The sequence below is a fragment of the Syngnathus typhle genome, linkage group LG17, assembly GCF_033458585.1.
Source record: "Syngnathus typhle isolate RoL2023-S1 ecotype Sweden linkage group LG17, RoL_Styp_1.0, whole genome shotgun sequence".
NCBI classification, from domain to species: domain Eukaryota; kingdom Metazoa; phylum Chordata; class Actinopteri; order Syngnathiformes; family Syngnathidae; genus Syngnathus; species Syngnathus typhle.
The window spans coordinates 5,714,703-5,729,693 of NC_083754.1; the positions used below are offsets into that span (position 1 = coordinate 5,714,703).

General features: G+C 47.3%; 3 protein-coding genes across 5 annotated transcripts; all 3 read left to right on the plus strand.

Annotated features, from left to right (window-relative positions):
• Positions 1-73: 73 nt before the first annotated feature.
• kank2 (KN motif and ankyrin repeat domains 2) lies at positions 74-11,282 on the plus strand. 3 transcript variants are annotated; one of them, XM_061302560.1, is made up of 13 exons: positions 74-203; positions 4,406-4,480; positions 6,519-6,586; positions 6,786-8,126; positions 8,206-8,397; positions 8,468-8,576; positions 8,674-9,156; positions 9,216-9,303; positions 9,397-9,616; positions 9,689-9,831; positions 9,911-10,111; positions 10,216-10,314; positions 10,406-11,282. In XM_061302560.1, the coding sequence occupies exons 3-13, from the start codon at positions 6,550-6,552 to the stop codon at positions 10,460-10,462; spliced, it is 2,970 nt and encodes a 989-aa protein (XP_061158544.1). In that variant the 5' UTR covers positions 74-203; positions 4,406-4,480; positions 6,519-6,549; the 3' UTR covers positions 10,463-11,282. The 3 variants fall into 3 exon arrangements, with proteins under 3 accessions (XP_061158544.1, XP_061158546.1, XP_061158545.1); XM_061302562.1 differs by having other exon boundaries at positions 8,209-8,397; XM_061302561.1 differs by lacking the exon at positions 74-203 and adding an exon at positions 3,648-4,139.
• Positions 11,283-11,420: 138 nt separating this feature from the next.
• LOC133170065 (metalloproteinase inhibitor 2-like) lies at positions 11,421-12,679 on the plus strand. Its single transcript, XM_061302716.1, has 5 exons — positions 11,421-11,888; positions 11,968-12,050; positions 12,112-12,214; positions 12,296-12,417; positions 12,485-12,679. Exons 1-5 carry the CDS (start codon positions 11,690-11,692, stop codon positions 12,677-12,679), a joined length of 702 nt encoding a protein of 233 aa, XP_061158700.1. The 5' UTR covers positions 11,421-11,689.
• Positions 12,680-13,488: 809 nt separating this feature from the next.
• On the plus strand, positions 13,489-14,376 carry LOC133170747 (metalloproteinase inhibitor 2-like). The gene is made up of 5 exons (XM_061303878.1): positions 13,489-13,618; positions 13,681-13,763; positions 13,831-13,933; positions 14,010-14,131; positions 14,197-14,376. The coding sequence occupies exons 1-5, from the start codon at positions 13,489-13,491 to the stop codon at positions 14,374-14,376; spliced, it is 618 nt and encodes a 205-aa protein (XP_061159862.1).
• Positions 14,377-14,991: the final 615 nt, after the last annotated feature.

A 14,991-nucleotide genomic window follows, 5' to 3' on the forward strand; every position in this document is an offset into this window, starting at 1 on the left:
AATTTAAGCCGTAGTAGTTATATTTATTTGAAAGAAAAAAAAAAAAAGTTTGTATCTGCAGGACTGCGGAATAGGTGCTGCTGGCCCTTTAAGAAGAGCAGGAGGAGGCGCGCCGAGCATCCTGGCTGCGGTGTTTTTGTCTGTCTGTCAGTGAGCGCTCCCAGGCCGAGGCGGCTGGAAGGATTTACAAAGACGAGGGGCAGGTAAGAGCAGCCTCTTACTTCTGTTTTATTTGCTATTTTAAAACAAAAGGAGTAAAAATAAATAAAAGAAAAGCTCTTTCATTGAGTGCGATTGGCACGTGCATCGCTTGAGCCGCTAGCTTTGACTTTTTTCACCCCATAACAGTCGATCCTATTTTATATTTTTTTCCGAAAAGTAAGGCCGTTATAAAGCTTCTAAAATGCTCATTTGCTTTTAAACCTAGTAAATCTGGCTGTTAAAATTAGTTTTCTTTCACGTCCTTTTGCCATGTGATGAATGGGTCTCGTGCTCTCAAGCTAGCGAGATTTGCAATATTCGCTTTTATTATAATAATTTGAATCAAAATTCGAAATAGTCGTCCGTAGAACATTTGTGTTTACGTTTTCATCCCGGTTAATTGTCTTCATCCGTTTTGTGTGCTTAAAATGTCTATCCATTCCATCAATCATCTCGTGTATTGTTCTAAAGGTTCTAAAGGCTATTTGTGTAGTGCGTGCTAATTGTTACAACTTATTTGACCAAAGAAGTGTCAGCATTACAGCATAACATGTGACGCCCCACCCGCCCACCATCCATGCCTAAGGCAAATCATTTTTTACAGTGTCATTACTTTTAAAAAAAAACGAGAATATTCATGCAGCTGCTCAGGGGAGAGGGTGGGTCCGCGCTTTCTGCTCCTCATTGCTTCCAGATGTTGGTCCACTTTTTTTTTTCTTTCTTCACTCCCCCCCTCAAAAGGAGCTTGCCTAGTTGGAGCTGTCCAGCGGCCGCCTGAAGCTTTGGCAGGGCTCCTCAATAGATGGATGAAGGGTGACTGACCCAAAAAGTCCACATGGGATTGTCTATGACACACTTTTATGGCAAGCTATTTGATAATAAGCCCAGTTGTCTGGGTTCTCAAGTGAACTGATGTCACTAATGAGAAATATGCGGACCACGGCAGGATGCGGGGGTGTAGTCACGGGCTTGGCTGGTCCGCCACATGTACCAATCCTCTGTACAATGTGGCACTGTTGGCGCTGGTGTGCAGCGGGCCGCGTTCAATACCAGCGGTCGGCCCGCTGAGTGCTGTGCGGCTCCTCTGTTTGTGTCACACTCGTTGAAGTGAGCCCACCCAACCGAATGCTTCAGAACCACCCACTGGAACCATTTTGTTACAGGCGTAACACGACCCTTAGCTGTTCGCTACCAAATGTAACGGGATTCGGCATTGTTTTTAACTCCTGGGGACCCCGTGGAGTTTCGTCTCTGGAATGCAATGCATCTCATTGCAACTTTCGGACGCCCTCGCTGGGGGCTGCGATGGAATGCGGGGGTCATAAACCCCATTTGCACACCGGGCCACACGCCGGCAGGACTAATGAAATTACAGTCCGGAACCTGCGTGACGTTGCCGACCGAGTGCACGGCTTGATAATGAAGCATCTGTTCTTGTGCAACAATGCGATGTATCACTCAAATGTGGAAAGTTCCTTGATGAAAGGTAGCTTTTTTTTTCTCTTGTTTAACATTCAAAGTGTCTTGAGAGAGTGCGTGGCGAAGCAAAACGACTTTTTAATGGACCTTAGCTGATGAATGAAAGAGTTCATCTTTGAGGTTTCATCAGGATAAAGGCAACGGGCGGCCCATTAGTTCTAACTTGCAAGGTTTGAATCTTGAATATTACGTACTCTGGCATTTTTAAAAAAAGAAAAACGTGTGTTCTTATGGCAGGAGTCTAAACAAATATGCTGTCCCAGTGCAAAAACATAGGCGGGTACTGTTTTCATATGGGCATACGGTCTCATTGGGATGAAGAGGAAAGTCCAGTAATCCGACTTGAGCTTCCCTAATAGAATGGAAACCTGAAACTCAAACAACCGGGGGGATTGTGTCGTCCACTACTTTTCAGTTTCAATATTGTATTGTTTCAAGCTTATTAAATGAGAGAAGGAACCGATAAGATCTGCGGACTAAAATGACTTCCCGTGCTCTGGCATCCCATCTCCACCGGACCAGAGCATTTAACCTCATCTCCGCTTCGAACAAGCATCTTCCTTCCGTCAGGTCTCCATCTTCCTCCCTTGACGACTGCTGCCGCTGCCATCATTCTTAATCCCCACCCTCAATTAACCCCCCCCCCCTTTTTTTTTTTAGCTTGTTTCTTTCCGGTGCCTCTCCCTTGCTCAGTTTCCTGTTGTGATGACCCACCAGCCGTGCCGCCGGGCGTTTACGCTCAAGGAGTAACGCGAGCCGCCCGGCCCCTCCCTCTCAGGCCAGCGCCAAACCGCTCAGCACGCCGCCATCCTTAACGCCTCCGTCCTGCATTTTAATGCGAGGAGCAGGGATTTTTCCAAAAGGGCAGAGTCCCTGTGGCGACATCCCATTGGCCCGTCCGTGTCGCCGCGTGCGTCACGAGGTCGGCAAATTCCAGCACGCTAAGATCTCCTCATGTTAACAATCTACTGTATACATTTTACTGACGTATTCTATAGTGGACTGAAAGAAGCCATCTGTTTTCCACACGGAGGCAGACCCAGACGTCTCAGCGAATAGACACGTCCCTGCTGTTGTGTAACCGCTTGGTGCGTCTCCATTAAGATTCGTGGCCCCCGAGGAAAGAAAGTCTTGACCATAAATGAGCTTCAGTCAGGAGAGATAAAGTGCTCTCTCTGCCTTCTGCTCCTCATGAGCTCGCTCTTTTGTCCGGGTATTTTTAGACGTGGAATGTAGAAATCATAGTCATCTTCCGGGGCGAAGACTTTTTAAATTACATATTGACTTTTTGTTACTTCTGAGCTTGTGCGTGATCTCCTTCATGTGTGCGCTCGCCCATGTGGGACTTGACTATATCCTGGATTTGCAGTGATTCACACTCGTGGGCCAAAGTTTCCACGCAAAAAACGTTTCGCTTTACTTTCACGTTCTTTGCCTTAGTTGGGAGGAAGTGACCGGGTTGTTACCGGGCCCCTTGGGGGTTTCTCCCTTTCCTGTAAAGCCTTCCTCCATCGGACCTCCACGCATTAGCGTTAATTACCCGGGAAATGTCATTGCAAATGTTTCTCCTGACAAATTGGAAGTTTTTACCTGGCTTCAAGGCCTCAGCTGTGTTTGTGGATACGTGGGAGCGGGAAAGGCTTTGGACGGGATCCGTGAGTTCAAAGTATTTATGCACAAACGGCGGGTTGTAGCCTAAAAACGCTTCATCATCTTCCGTCTGAGCGTGTCTTTTGGCCTAATCAAGATTCAAAGCGTTTAGCGGTGCGTTTCCTGGAAATCCAAACCACTTGAGTGTCAGGGTGTGGGTCTTAAACAACACTTGTGCATTTATTTGTTTGTTTTGAGGTGGGGACGTGCACACGCTGTCTGTCTTCCTCCGCCGATGCCCCGCCTCGCTTGATATTAAAACCAGCTGTGGAACGGAGGCCCTTGCATGAATGGCTCTTTGTGGTTTGCAGCCCGGCGAAAAAGGGTTGTTGCTACCCGGGCCGCTCCGCCCTCACGACACGGCAGCGCCTCTGACGTGACACAATGAGCTCAGCAGCAGCGGTAACAACAAGGCTTGTTTTGATCTTTGGAAAAGGTCACGGCAAACTTGGAAGGAAAAAAAAAAGATGGCCGTTGGAGTTTGACAGTCAGCAGACGCGGTCACGCTACTCCCTACACAGCAAAGGAATGTAAAGCCTTGATAATGACAAACTGTACTTTTGGTTTGATCCACCATCTTGTACTTGTCATGGAATGACGTCACATTATTTTGCCGTCACACCCGGCGGTGGAAAGGTCAGATTTACGGTCCCAAACCGCAAGCTGATTGGTGGAATTGTGGTTTTCGTCTCCTGACCTTAACCGTGAATTTGAAGGTGACTCGTGCAGCTGTTCAAAGAACACATTTCACAATCAACCCCTGAGGAGATGCTCGGCCGCCTCGGAGCTACCCACCGCGCCGCAAGCAGGTCCGCTTCTCTTTATTGTTCACATCGGCGGTGTCTCTCAGAAAGCTTGGAATGTTTTTGCTGGCGTTGCAAGTCGTGTTTAGAATGTTGCGTGGGCCGGCCTCTTCCAACCAGACATCGGGCTCTTTTTATCTCTGAGTCAACAACTTTAATGGCGTAGCGAACAATGTCTGATGACTACAATTTTACCTTTTTTTTTTTTTTTTTGATGAGTTATAGTTGTCGTTCATCGCGTTAAACATTTTTTTCTTGTCGTTTTTTTGCAGGTGGCGGCCTAAGAAAGCAAAAGAAGGACGGCAGTTAAAGAAAAAGCGGCGACGAACGAGCCCCCGTCGTTGCTGGTATGAAACGGAAAATATGCTCTTCTTAATTCAAAAACCATTCTCGGGCTTGGGAAACTTAGTGGGGAAGAAAAAACAACAACTCTGACTATGCAACAGTGAGATTTAATCCTTTTGTAATGGCAACAGCGAGGTGACTCAGTTCGAGTGCAAGCGGTGAGTTTGATACACTTGGAGGAGTCACAACCACATCGATTTGAAACTCTTCGGGGTGGTCCCGAGCTTTTGAAAGAAAATCTCTACACGTCCTGTGAATCACATCTCTCGCAGATAGCGGCGCGCGGGAGTGCCGGGGAGGTCAAACGTGTAATGTGAAAATCTTACGGGACATTCCACAGATGTGCATTGAGCGCAGGCTGACCCGAATCTTTCCCACGACGGGTTTTTAATCTTACAGGCAAGGCAGTGGAGGAGTTAACCTCCATTAACTTGACACGCAGATGCACTGGAAGGGATCACCACAAAGGGGGCGGAGCTAGTTTTTTATTTATTTTTTTTGTCCTGCATGAGGTTGAAAATGGCAGTATGACGACTTTTATTTTTTTTTGTTTAAAGGCTTCGAGAATGAGTGAGAACAGGCCGTGTCTCTGTTAGTTTATCATCTCAATGGAACTCTCAGTGCAAAACGAGTGCATGACTGCCAGCGAGACAGATGCGGAGGGAGGCTTGTTGCTGTGGGCGTAACCCCCCCCCCTTTTTTTTTTTCTTTTTCGGGCGCTGATGTGGGAAAAAAAGAATTTGTGTCTCAGAGTTGAATCGCGTCTCGGCCGCCAGTCGGCCAAGTTGAGGATGTTTGGTTGCGTAGCTGCACACTCTAATTATATCTCATCAACTGTCCCCTGTCAACTCCGCCCCCTCTCACGCACACACTACATCAATGTGACACTTTAATTCCACACTGGAGATATAAACAGAGACCCAAAACGAAACACAGCGCCTTCATCCTTGATTCTGATTATTCCACGTCACTGATTTGGTCTTCATGTATTTCCCATCACCCATTTTCCTGGTCGCCATAAATCCTGCTTGTGAAAAGTCATCCAAATCGCTGCTGGAAAGACAAATTCCTCTCTGGAAGCGTGCTCCAATATTTTTGGCTTACTCATCAAACCTATCAAACTACAGGAACTGACTCTTTTTTCAGCGGCTACGCCTTAATGTCAAAATGGCCCCGCTTGTACTATATTGTAGGAATGTGTGTCTGTGTGGCGGTGTTGGTATGAGCGGGTGATGAAGGGCCCAGATAAGCGGAATGGCAGCGAGACATTAAACTGACTCGGGGGCTTCAAACATACCAAGTTCATTTAGTCAGGGTTTCCAAGCGTCCTACTTTTCAGCAGCGAGCGAGCCACAAAAGAGAGAATATCCCGAATTTAAAAAGTGACAGCCGTGATAATGATAATGATTTAATCCAGCTACAAACACTGAAAGTCATCTGTCTGAATCGAGTTAAATATTACATCCGCTAGGACCGAGGAAGTTAATTTTTTTCCAAACTGTGATGCGGGCTGAGCTTGTGGTGGGAACAAACGGTCATGTGTTTGAGAAAAATACATCACGCTCCTACGCAATTAGCACAGAGCACATTTGGACCAGCTGAGAACTCCTGATCATCAGCTGACGTTTGGGCAAATGGTGGAGAAAGAAACGGGAGGGAGGAGGGGGCATGGAAGACCTTAAGCTCGATTTTTTGCGAGGCAGAAGTTCGCGTGCGCAGACGATTCCTAATAAGGCTGCGAGTCTCAAACCTCTGTCCTGGAATTGGCTGCCAGGAAACTTTTCCCCCCGTAACTCTTCTTCTACGCAGACTAAGAAGAGAAACAAACACCAACCGGCGACTGTGACCCACGAAAAATGGACGGATAAAATTAGCCAGACGGGGGGGTGGGGGTGGAGCAGGATGGCGGGGGGTCAATCTGGAGCCACACAATAACAATGATGTGATGAAAAAGTGCAAGTGAGGACTTGTCTTGCGTGTTATGCAGTGTCGCCGTGGCAACTGCTGAAGTCAATTCAAATGTTTCTGTTCTTCTTCCAGGTGACAAGTTTCCAGCAGCCGCCTGCCTAAAATGGCTCAAGTGCTGCATATGGAGTCCGGCTTCCCAGGTACGTCTCAGTTTACCTTAATCCCATTTTACGGTGACGCAATGAGAAAATAAATTATCATTGGAGTGACGTCTTTGCAAGGGAGGCCGCTAAATCACATCCGGCCGCACAAATAAGACTTGATCCCATTTTCTGAAGTCTGAGCCCAAGATTAGACGCAGATTTCCTTTTGTTTAAAGTTGATTTCCTTCCGCTGCAGGGAAGCTCAGCTCGCCGGCTCCCCCCTCCCTCCACGGCAAGGAGCAGGAGGCGCCCTACTCAGTGGAGACCCCCTATGGCTACCGTCTGGATTTGGACTTCCTTAAATATGTCAACGACATCGAGAAGGGAAACACTATCAAGAGGGTGCCCATTCAACGGCGGCCGCGCTACGGCTCGCTACCCCGCGGCGGCTACGGCTACAGCGGCTCCTGGTGGACCTCCACGGAGTCTCTGTGCTCCAACGCCAGCGCCGACAGTCGCCACTCCTCCTTCTCCTACTGCGCTCCGGGCTACCACACGACACACAGGCCCAACTTCAGCACCGCCCGCGTGGAGAAGACCTTGTTGGATGCACGTCGGAAGCTGGAAGAGGAGAAGGAAGCGAGGAGGTTCTCCAACTTGGGCAGCATGCACAGCAGCGTGGCGGGCTCCAACACCTCCATCAGTAGCGCGCATAGCTTCAACCGGGCCCATGGTGCAGGAGGAGGTGGAGGAACCTTCACTCCTATAAACTCTGGGCTGTCCACGCCGGTGACGCCCACCCCGGCCCACCTTCAGCACGTCCGGGAGCAGATGGCGGCCGCCCTCAGGAAGATCCGAGACCTAGAGGAACAGGTGAAGACCATCCCCGTGCTCCAGGTGAAGATCTCCGTCCTGCAGGAAGAGAAGCGACAGCTCAGCGTCCAACTGAAGAGCCAGAAGTTTCTGGGCCACACCATGGGTTTCAACCGAGGTCGGAGCCGAGGCGAGCTATACATCGACATTCCCGAAGAAGAAGTGAGCGCAGGAGAGAAGGTTGCCAACAAGCCACCGGGGGCGACGTCTCCCACCGCGCCGGAAGGCTCCAAACAAGACTCGGGATGCGAAATCGAGGACACTGTTATCGTAGCCGGAGCCAGGCCGGATGCTAAACGGGAGCTGCGCACAATCGGAGTGGGACCGGAAGGCGAGAGGAGCAGTCGACAGGTGGGGGTAGGCGTTCGGGAGGTGGACCTGGGTCTCCTACCTGAGGCTGAGGCTCTCAAGAACCAAGTGGTTCATCTGGAGGCTCAGCTGAAAAGAATGATGGAGGAGCTGCACGCCGCGCAGCTGCAGGCCACGTCCGCCCCGAAGGACGATGGCCCTCGGGCCGAGCACCCGGTGATGGCCACCACCATGGGCTGGCAGGAGCTGCAGGACGGCAACCTGCAGACTGTGGTCAGCTTCACGCAGCAGTCCCCCCACAGGCAGCAGAGAACCGTTGGCATCCAAGTCTACACGCTGGAGCGGCCCACCGTGGTGGAGGTGGGCTCTCTGCTCCGAGCCGTCGGCTGTGGCTCGCCCCCTGGTGGCTCAGCAGGTACTGGAAGAACCATTTTAATTACATTTCAGGTAAAGGCCGAGAAGTTGTCTCTACAATTGATTGTTTTCTTCTCCAGAAGCCGCGGCGGGGTTACCGATTGCAGTCAGCTCCAAGCAGGTGCGCGACATCCTCAAGAGCGAGTTGTCAACGTCCGTGCCCGTACCCAACATCGCCGTCGGCACGGCCGGCGATCAGATTACCGCCGTGTACTTCAAGGAAGACGAAACGCGCCTGCAAGGAGGCGCCGAGACGCTTCAAGACGCCACAGGTAAGCTGTTGTTGGAGACGCTGCTCCATTCTGCTGTTTTTGAAGCGACTGATTGGAACCTTTTGCACAGCCTCGTCTCCCCAATCCTCCCTGAGGTCCATCATGAAGCGCAAAGCGGAGGGGGAACCCGGCTCTCCATCCACCAAGAAAAACTTGCACTTCATTGGCGTTAATGGGGGGTATGTCTCATTTAAGTGGCGTCCTCATTTTACGCCACTTCTGACATTTGAGATTTATGGCTACCGACATACAAATGTTCACGTTGTTCGGCCTCAGTTACGAGTCGACGTCGTCCGACGACAGCAGCAGCTCTGACGAGGAGAGCGACTCCAGCGAGTATCACGAAGCCAGGGAAAAACTGCCAGAGTCCACGGCCGAGCACCAGCAATCCTCCCGGACTCTAGAGGGCGACGTACCCCCGCAGACAACAGTCCGCTCGGCAACCGAGCGCTCCGACTCTCCGCCTGCAACCGCGGAAACATCTCAACAGTCACCAGCGACCGAGTCTGCGGCACCAGAATGTTCCCCCCAGACTTCAGCGCCCTGCGCCAGCCCGGCTGCCACATGTCCAGCAAACGCTTCTGCCTGCCAGGAGAGTGTCGACCCGACATTAGCCACCAGCACTGAATCCGAGTCGGCCGTGACCTCTTCAGCAACCCCTCCGTGTGCCACTCAGAGTTCAGAAGTTGCCGGGCAGCAGGCGGACTCCCCGGATCCCTCAGAATCCGAGTCTGTGAGCGTCCCCACAAAACAAATCAGGTAAGCGCACAAGTGATTTGTAGATGGGCACAATGACAAATTCAATGTCATCATTCCAGGTTGGAACTAAGCAACAGCCTCGTGTCAGCTCTTCGTGACCTTCAGAAGGCCCTCGGAGAGCCCAACGCATTCAGCCAGCAAGGAGCGGTACGCCAACTCGCCGTCCTCACTGCCAGAAAGGACTTCGAAACTTTTGTCACTTTTGCATGACGTGTGTGTCCTCATTGCGTGTTTGCTCAGAGGGAGGCGTACACCAGCGTGCTACAAGAGTGGCTGCGCGTGTCCTGCCACAAAGCGGCGGACGTGGCGATGGTCCGGGCCTACATGGATGCTTTTGCAGCCATCTCGCCTCAGCTGCTGCAGTTTATCATCAACATGGCGGACGGCAACGGAAACACGGCGCTGCACTACACCGTCTCGCATTCCAACTTCCCCGTGGTCAAACTGCTGCTTGACACCGGTGAGTCAAGTCTATTTGATGTCTGTTAGAGTATTCAAATATTAAACATCTTTTTTTTTTTTTCCACGGCAGGTCTGTGTAATGCTGACAAACAGAACAAGGCGGGCTACACGGCTATCATGCTCACCGCTCTGGCTGCCTTCCACTCAGACAGCGACCTTCAAGCCGTCCTGCAGTTGCTGCGAACCGGGGACGTCAATGCCAAAGCCAGCCAGGTGCGCCCTCTACTGCACATTTGCTGTTACTGCAAGATCAGGCCATCATAGCATTAGCAATTTTTTTTTGTCTTGCCAGGCCGGTCAAACAGCACTGATGCTGGCGGTCAGCCACGGCCGGGGCGACATGGTGCGAGCCCTCCTGTCCTGCGGGGCCCAGGTCAACATCCGCGACGAAGATGGCTCCACGGCGCTCATGTGCGCCTGCGAGCACGGTCACGTGGACATTGTGCGACAGCTGCTATCTGTGCCCGGCTGCGACGCCACCCTTACTGATAATGTGAGCGCGTTAGCTCAAAATGCATTTTTTTTTTCCGCATAAGAAATTCTTCTGTCAAAATACACGCTGAGAAATGTCCACGTTCTTCTGCTGCTGTGTTTCAGGATGGCAGCACTGCGCTCTCCATCGCGCTGGAGGCCAGCCAGAATGACATCGCCGTGCTTCTCTACGCTCACCTCAACTTTGCCAAGCCTCCCTCCCCTGTAAGTAAACTCTTCACACTTATGGAAATATGGAGAATTTTGAAACTCCTCCTACTTTTTCATCCAAATTCAATTTTCTTTCATCTTTTAGGTTTCTCTAAAATCTCCTCTGCTGGGCTCTTCTCCTCCTGCCAGTGAAACAAAATGAAAAGTCTCCCGTTGTTAGTGAAGCACATTTGCAGTCGCCCGTCCGTATTTTTTTGTTTGTTGTGTCTTATGAGCGACTGAACTCCACGAAATAACACGCGTGTTTGGAAGAACATGTCAGCCATGTGGAATAACAAAAGCAACAAGTGTCCTTGATCGGTTGCGTCCGCTTTCTCACCACCGCAACAGTTTTATCAGTATTTATACACCAAATGTTATGTATTCTATTTTTGATAGTTTTTTCCTAAATCTGATTTACCTCAGGACCTTGGCGGATGACTATTTTTATTTTATTCGCACCAGCCAACAAATGAATACATTTGATAAGGTACTACAGTGTTTGTGAAGGAACAGAAACAGAAAGTGACTGATGAGTAAGAAGGAAGTGTGTAAGTTATACGGAAATAATATATGTCCCTTTCGACTGCTAGCTATCACACCCGGAAATCAAAGTGATGTCAACATTTCACAGACTTTTTTTTTATGCCCACTAAACGTCCATATTCACTTTGGGGCAAGTCATGTTTTTATAAAGGTGTTTAATTTAAGCATCAATCTTTTTATACACTTTGAGTCACTGGCGGCGGTCGTGGGGGCATCGTGAGGGCACTGGCCCACCTGAAATACGCTTGGAATTTTTGATGTAATCCTGACAATAAAAGAGGGACTACAGAATAAATTTGTTTTAATTACTACTGTCTGATCATATTAATGGCTTTTCTAGTATTTCTGGATGGAGTTTTGAGGTTTTCACAAATGCGGTTTTGGTTGTTGTGTAACTTTTGAACATTCGACACATAAAGCTGACTATGTATAAATAAGACTATGAGTGTGTTTCTTGCTTCCTGATGTCATACTTGGCTGCCTACTGAGTTTCTGGCGACAACAATTTTAATATTTTATATTACATTTGATGCAAATCATTTTAAATTTGTGTATTTAATTCTAAGCAGCTATCTTGGTTAGCGATGAAGGAAAATGAATGTCGATTACATAGAGTCAAAAACAATGGAGTTTGATTTCTTATATACATTAGGATTGATAAATATAGGATTTTGATAAGATAATACATCCTTTCCAAGTCAATCTTTTTAATGTGGTTTGTGATGAAAGTTCCAGCTGAAAATAATCATCAGTGCGTGCAGATGTTGTCACCTAATTGTGGGCGGAGTCTACACCTATAAAAGGTCCAGAAGGAGTGTGTACAGCAGAAGGATTCTGGAAACGCATGAAACCTGGGTGCATGTCGAGTGAAAACCTTCTGCTACTTTATTGTTGTCTCCTTGACTGTCCAAAAATGAGCTGGAAGAACCTTGTGCTACCCCTGCTGCTGCTCAGCTTGTGGGGGCTCCAAGACGAAGGAGTGCAAGCATGTAGCTGTTTCCCGACTCATCCGCAGCAGTTGTACTGCCAAGCAGATGTTGTCGGTAAGTTGAATGAGCCTAAATGGTTATTTTGCTTTTTCCTTCTAAAATGGCTCCGTTTTGGTTTGAATGCATCTTCTAGTCATCAAGGCAAAGATTGTTGGTGTGATACCTGGAGAGCAAGGCAAAAATAGACCCACCAAGTATGACATCAAACAAATTAAGGTGAGACCCTTAACATTATCTAACTATTCAGATTAGAAACAAATTGCAATTTCTTTTTCAGACCTACAAGGGTCCGGTAAAATTTTTCGATGCCATTTACACTGGCCCCAACTCTGCACTATGTGGCGTCAGTCTGACCAAGGGCACTGAATATCTTCTCATGGGTATAAAAAGCTACCATACAAAACAGTCAATTAAGGCTACTTTTTAACTACCCATGTGACTTTCCTCTCATGCCGTAACAGGTAGACTGCACTCGGATGGCAGTCTGCATCTCTCCCTGTGTGACTTATTTCAGCCACTGGAGGCCTTGAGCAACATTCAAAAACATCTTCTGTACCACTATGGAAAGGGCTGCGCTTGCGTGGTAGGAATCCAACCGCTGGATTAGCATTAGCGGTTGCTTCTGACTAAATCCCTTTGGTCACCAACAGATCAGGTCCTGCTTCAAATACCCGTGCTGCATGAGTGGCCCGACGGAATGTTTGTGGACTGATTTCCTACCCGGGAAGGTGGGCAATCGTGTCCAGGCTCAAAACTACACTTGCGTCAAGATGAGTGATGGCTGTTGTGTTTGGCACCAGCCGGCTATCTATGCCCAAAATGGACAACTGGCTGTGAAAGGATAATTATTTGAAATAAAACTGAATTGAATCAATGCAATGTTTCTTTTGATTCCTGATGACTTGGAACTGGTGAACTTAAAGTACCCAAATATTCGTGGTTGGTCAATGTGAGCTGGCCTGCTTGCTTGATGGCTGTCATGATTCCTTGCAAACACAAAGCGTCATTAAAGTGGCTCATGAGTGGTTGCCTGTCCAAAACCACCATCATGAACTTGTCCTTCAAGAGTCAGCAATTTAGCTCAAATCTGTTTTGATTTAAATAAAATTTGATCTGCATGTTTGGGAAAAATAGTTGTGGTTTTAACAGTTTGCACCAAATCATTAAAATGAAATTTGTGTGTTCATAAAGTGACTACTCTTATAATTCACAAAGCTTGAATATAGTATATGAACACAAAACTTTGAATTAATTTAACAGTTTCAAAGAAAATAAAAATTGGAATAGGGAGAAGATGTGATCCTTGATAAATATTTAGGAAAGTTTGTAATTGTAAATTAACTTTTGAATTTGTACAGTTACATATGGAGGAATAGAAATTGATCTATTTATTTGGAAAATGGATCTGAGTCATTTGTGGGTATTTATTTATTTATAGGAAACCACTTTAATTTGGTTTGTGAAAGCAATCATCAGTGCATGCAGGTGATGTTGCTTAATTGTGGGCGGAGTCAGCCCCTATAAAAAGACCCTCGTCGCCCTCACCAAAGCCGAGCTCCTGTTCTGACACAACTGAGCTGGTCTTCTAGCTCACCAGACTGCTAGCACAACTAAATTCTTATTATTGTTTTGAATTTTCCCAGAAGGTTCAAGGATGAGCTGGAAGAACTTTGGGCTGCCCCTGCTGCTGCTCACCTTGTGGGCCCTCCAAGACCAAGGAGCGCAAGCCTGCAGTTGTTTCCCGATTCATCCACAGCAGTTGTATTGCCAGTCCGATGTTGTCGGTACGTTGAAAGGGACTCCGTTTTCATTCTTGACCTTTTGACTTGATATTTTGTCTTGGTAGTCATCAAGGCAAAAGTTCTCGGAGTGATTCGTGGTGATCAGGGCGGAGTCCAACCCAAGAAGTATGCCATCAAACACATGAAGGTGAGCAACTTAAGATTTTAATTTCATGCATGCAAATTGGATGTAAACTTAACTTTTTGTATTGCAGACCTTCAAGGGAGCTGAAAGGCTTTTTGTTGTAGTTTTAACTGGACCCAACTCAGCTGCTTGTGGAGTCTCTCTCACCAAGGGTGTTGAATATGTGCTTATGGGTATAAGACATTTTTAAAGTCAAACTATTAAATGTCATTTTTAGGCTGTAAAATATTTCATCTTTGGCTATTCCAGCCAGACTGCACTCTGAGAGCTCTCTGCACATCTCCCTGTGTGACTTCTATCATCCGTGGGATTCTTTGAGCCCCGCCCAGAAGAACCTGCTGTACCGCTACGGAGAAGGCTGCGATTGTGAGGTCGGAACTGCTTTGGGTCATTAGCATTGGAGCTATGAGTTAATGGTGCCCTTGGTTATCCACAGATCAAGCCATGCTACTCCTACCCGTGCTGCAATACCAAGCCGACAGAATGCCTATGGACGGATTTCCTCCCGGGAAAGATGAGCAGTCACGAGCAGGCCCGAAACTATGCTTGTCTCAAGACGAGTGATGGTTGTTGTGACTGGTGCAAAGGAACTACTGCCATGCGCCAATGGAGATGAATGACCTTTATAAGGATATGAATTCAAAATAAAAATGGTTGAAATAACAATTGCTTTTGGTGTTTTCTTAAAGATGAGTAGAAGACTAATGGCAGAACATTTGGTGGTTGTATGAATTGGTCAATTCTAAAATTGGATAACCCAACAGGGCAAGTAACTCATTTGTCCAATTCTGAGTTAGCTGGAGTTCATCTATCAATGATTAAAGCTTCTCAAGCATGTGGAATATTCTACTTGTCTGATTTTCATATAAAACTATGTTTATGAAGTATAAAAGACTCTTAAACAGATTTTAACTGGGAGCACCCAAAATATACATTGCTATATTTGAGTTTAAGTGTCCTTGATGATAAAATAAAACTTATTTACATATTAAAAGAAAACGTACGGGAGAGCAATTTGAAAATACAGAATTTCTGTAGTGTTATCAGTGCTTATAAAAAATGCTGTCAGAAGTTGTACAGATTTTTGTGTCTTATTTTGTCCTAACTATTTTTCTGTACAAAAATCACATGGTGCTAATTTTTTTAAAATAGTGCATACGTAAGATACATGAAATAGAATATTAGCATACGTCAATAAATTCTTATATGCCGGAGTAGTCACACAGACAAA

What these genes read in the sequence shown, in the direction of transcription:
- kank2 (XM_061302560.1), top strand. Translation starts at nt 6,550, where the DNA reads ATGGCTCAAGTGCTGCATATGGAGTCCGGCTTCCCAG. An exon ending in GACGCTTCAAGACGCCACAG is followed by an intron (nt 8,398 to 8,467) that starts GTAAGCTGTTGT and finishes CCTTTTGCACAG; the next exon opens with CCTCGTCTCCCCAATCCTCC. An exon ending in CATTCAGCCAGCAAGGAGCG is followed by an intron (nt 9,304 to 9,396) that starts GTACGCCAACTC and finishes GTGTTTGCTCAG; the next exon opens with AGGGAGGCGTACACCAGCGT.
- LOC133170065 (XM_061302716.1), top strand. Translation starts at nt 11,690, where the DNA reads ATGAAACCTGGGTGCATGTCGAGTGAAAACCTTCTGCTACTTTATTGT. An exon ending in ATGACATCAAACAAATTAAG is followed by an intron (nt 12,051 to 12,111) that starts GTGAGACCCTTA and finishes TTTCTTTTTCAG; the next exon opens with ACCTACAAGGGTCCGGTAAA. An exon ending in CACTGAATATCTTCTCATGG is followed by an intron (nt 12,215 to 12,295) that starts GTATAAAAAGCT and finishes ATGCCGTAACAG; the next exon opens with GTAGACTGCACTCGGATGGC.
- LOC133170747 (XM_061303878.1), top strand. Translation starts at nt 13,489, where the DNA reads ATGAGCTGGAAGAACTTTGGGCTGCCCCTGCTGCTGCTCACCTTGTGG. An exon ending in TTGCCAGTCCGATGTTGTCG is followed by an intron (nt 13,619 to 13,680) that starts GTACGTTGAAAG and finishes TTGTCTTGGTAG; the next exon opens with TCATCAAGGCAAAAGTTCTC. An exon ending in ATGCCATCAAACACATGAAG is followed by an intron (nt 13,764 to 13,830) that starts GTGAGCAACTTA and finishes TTTGTATTGCAG; the next exon opens with ACCTTCAAGGGAGCTGAAAG.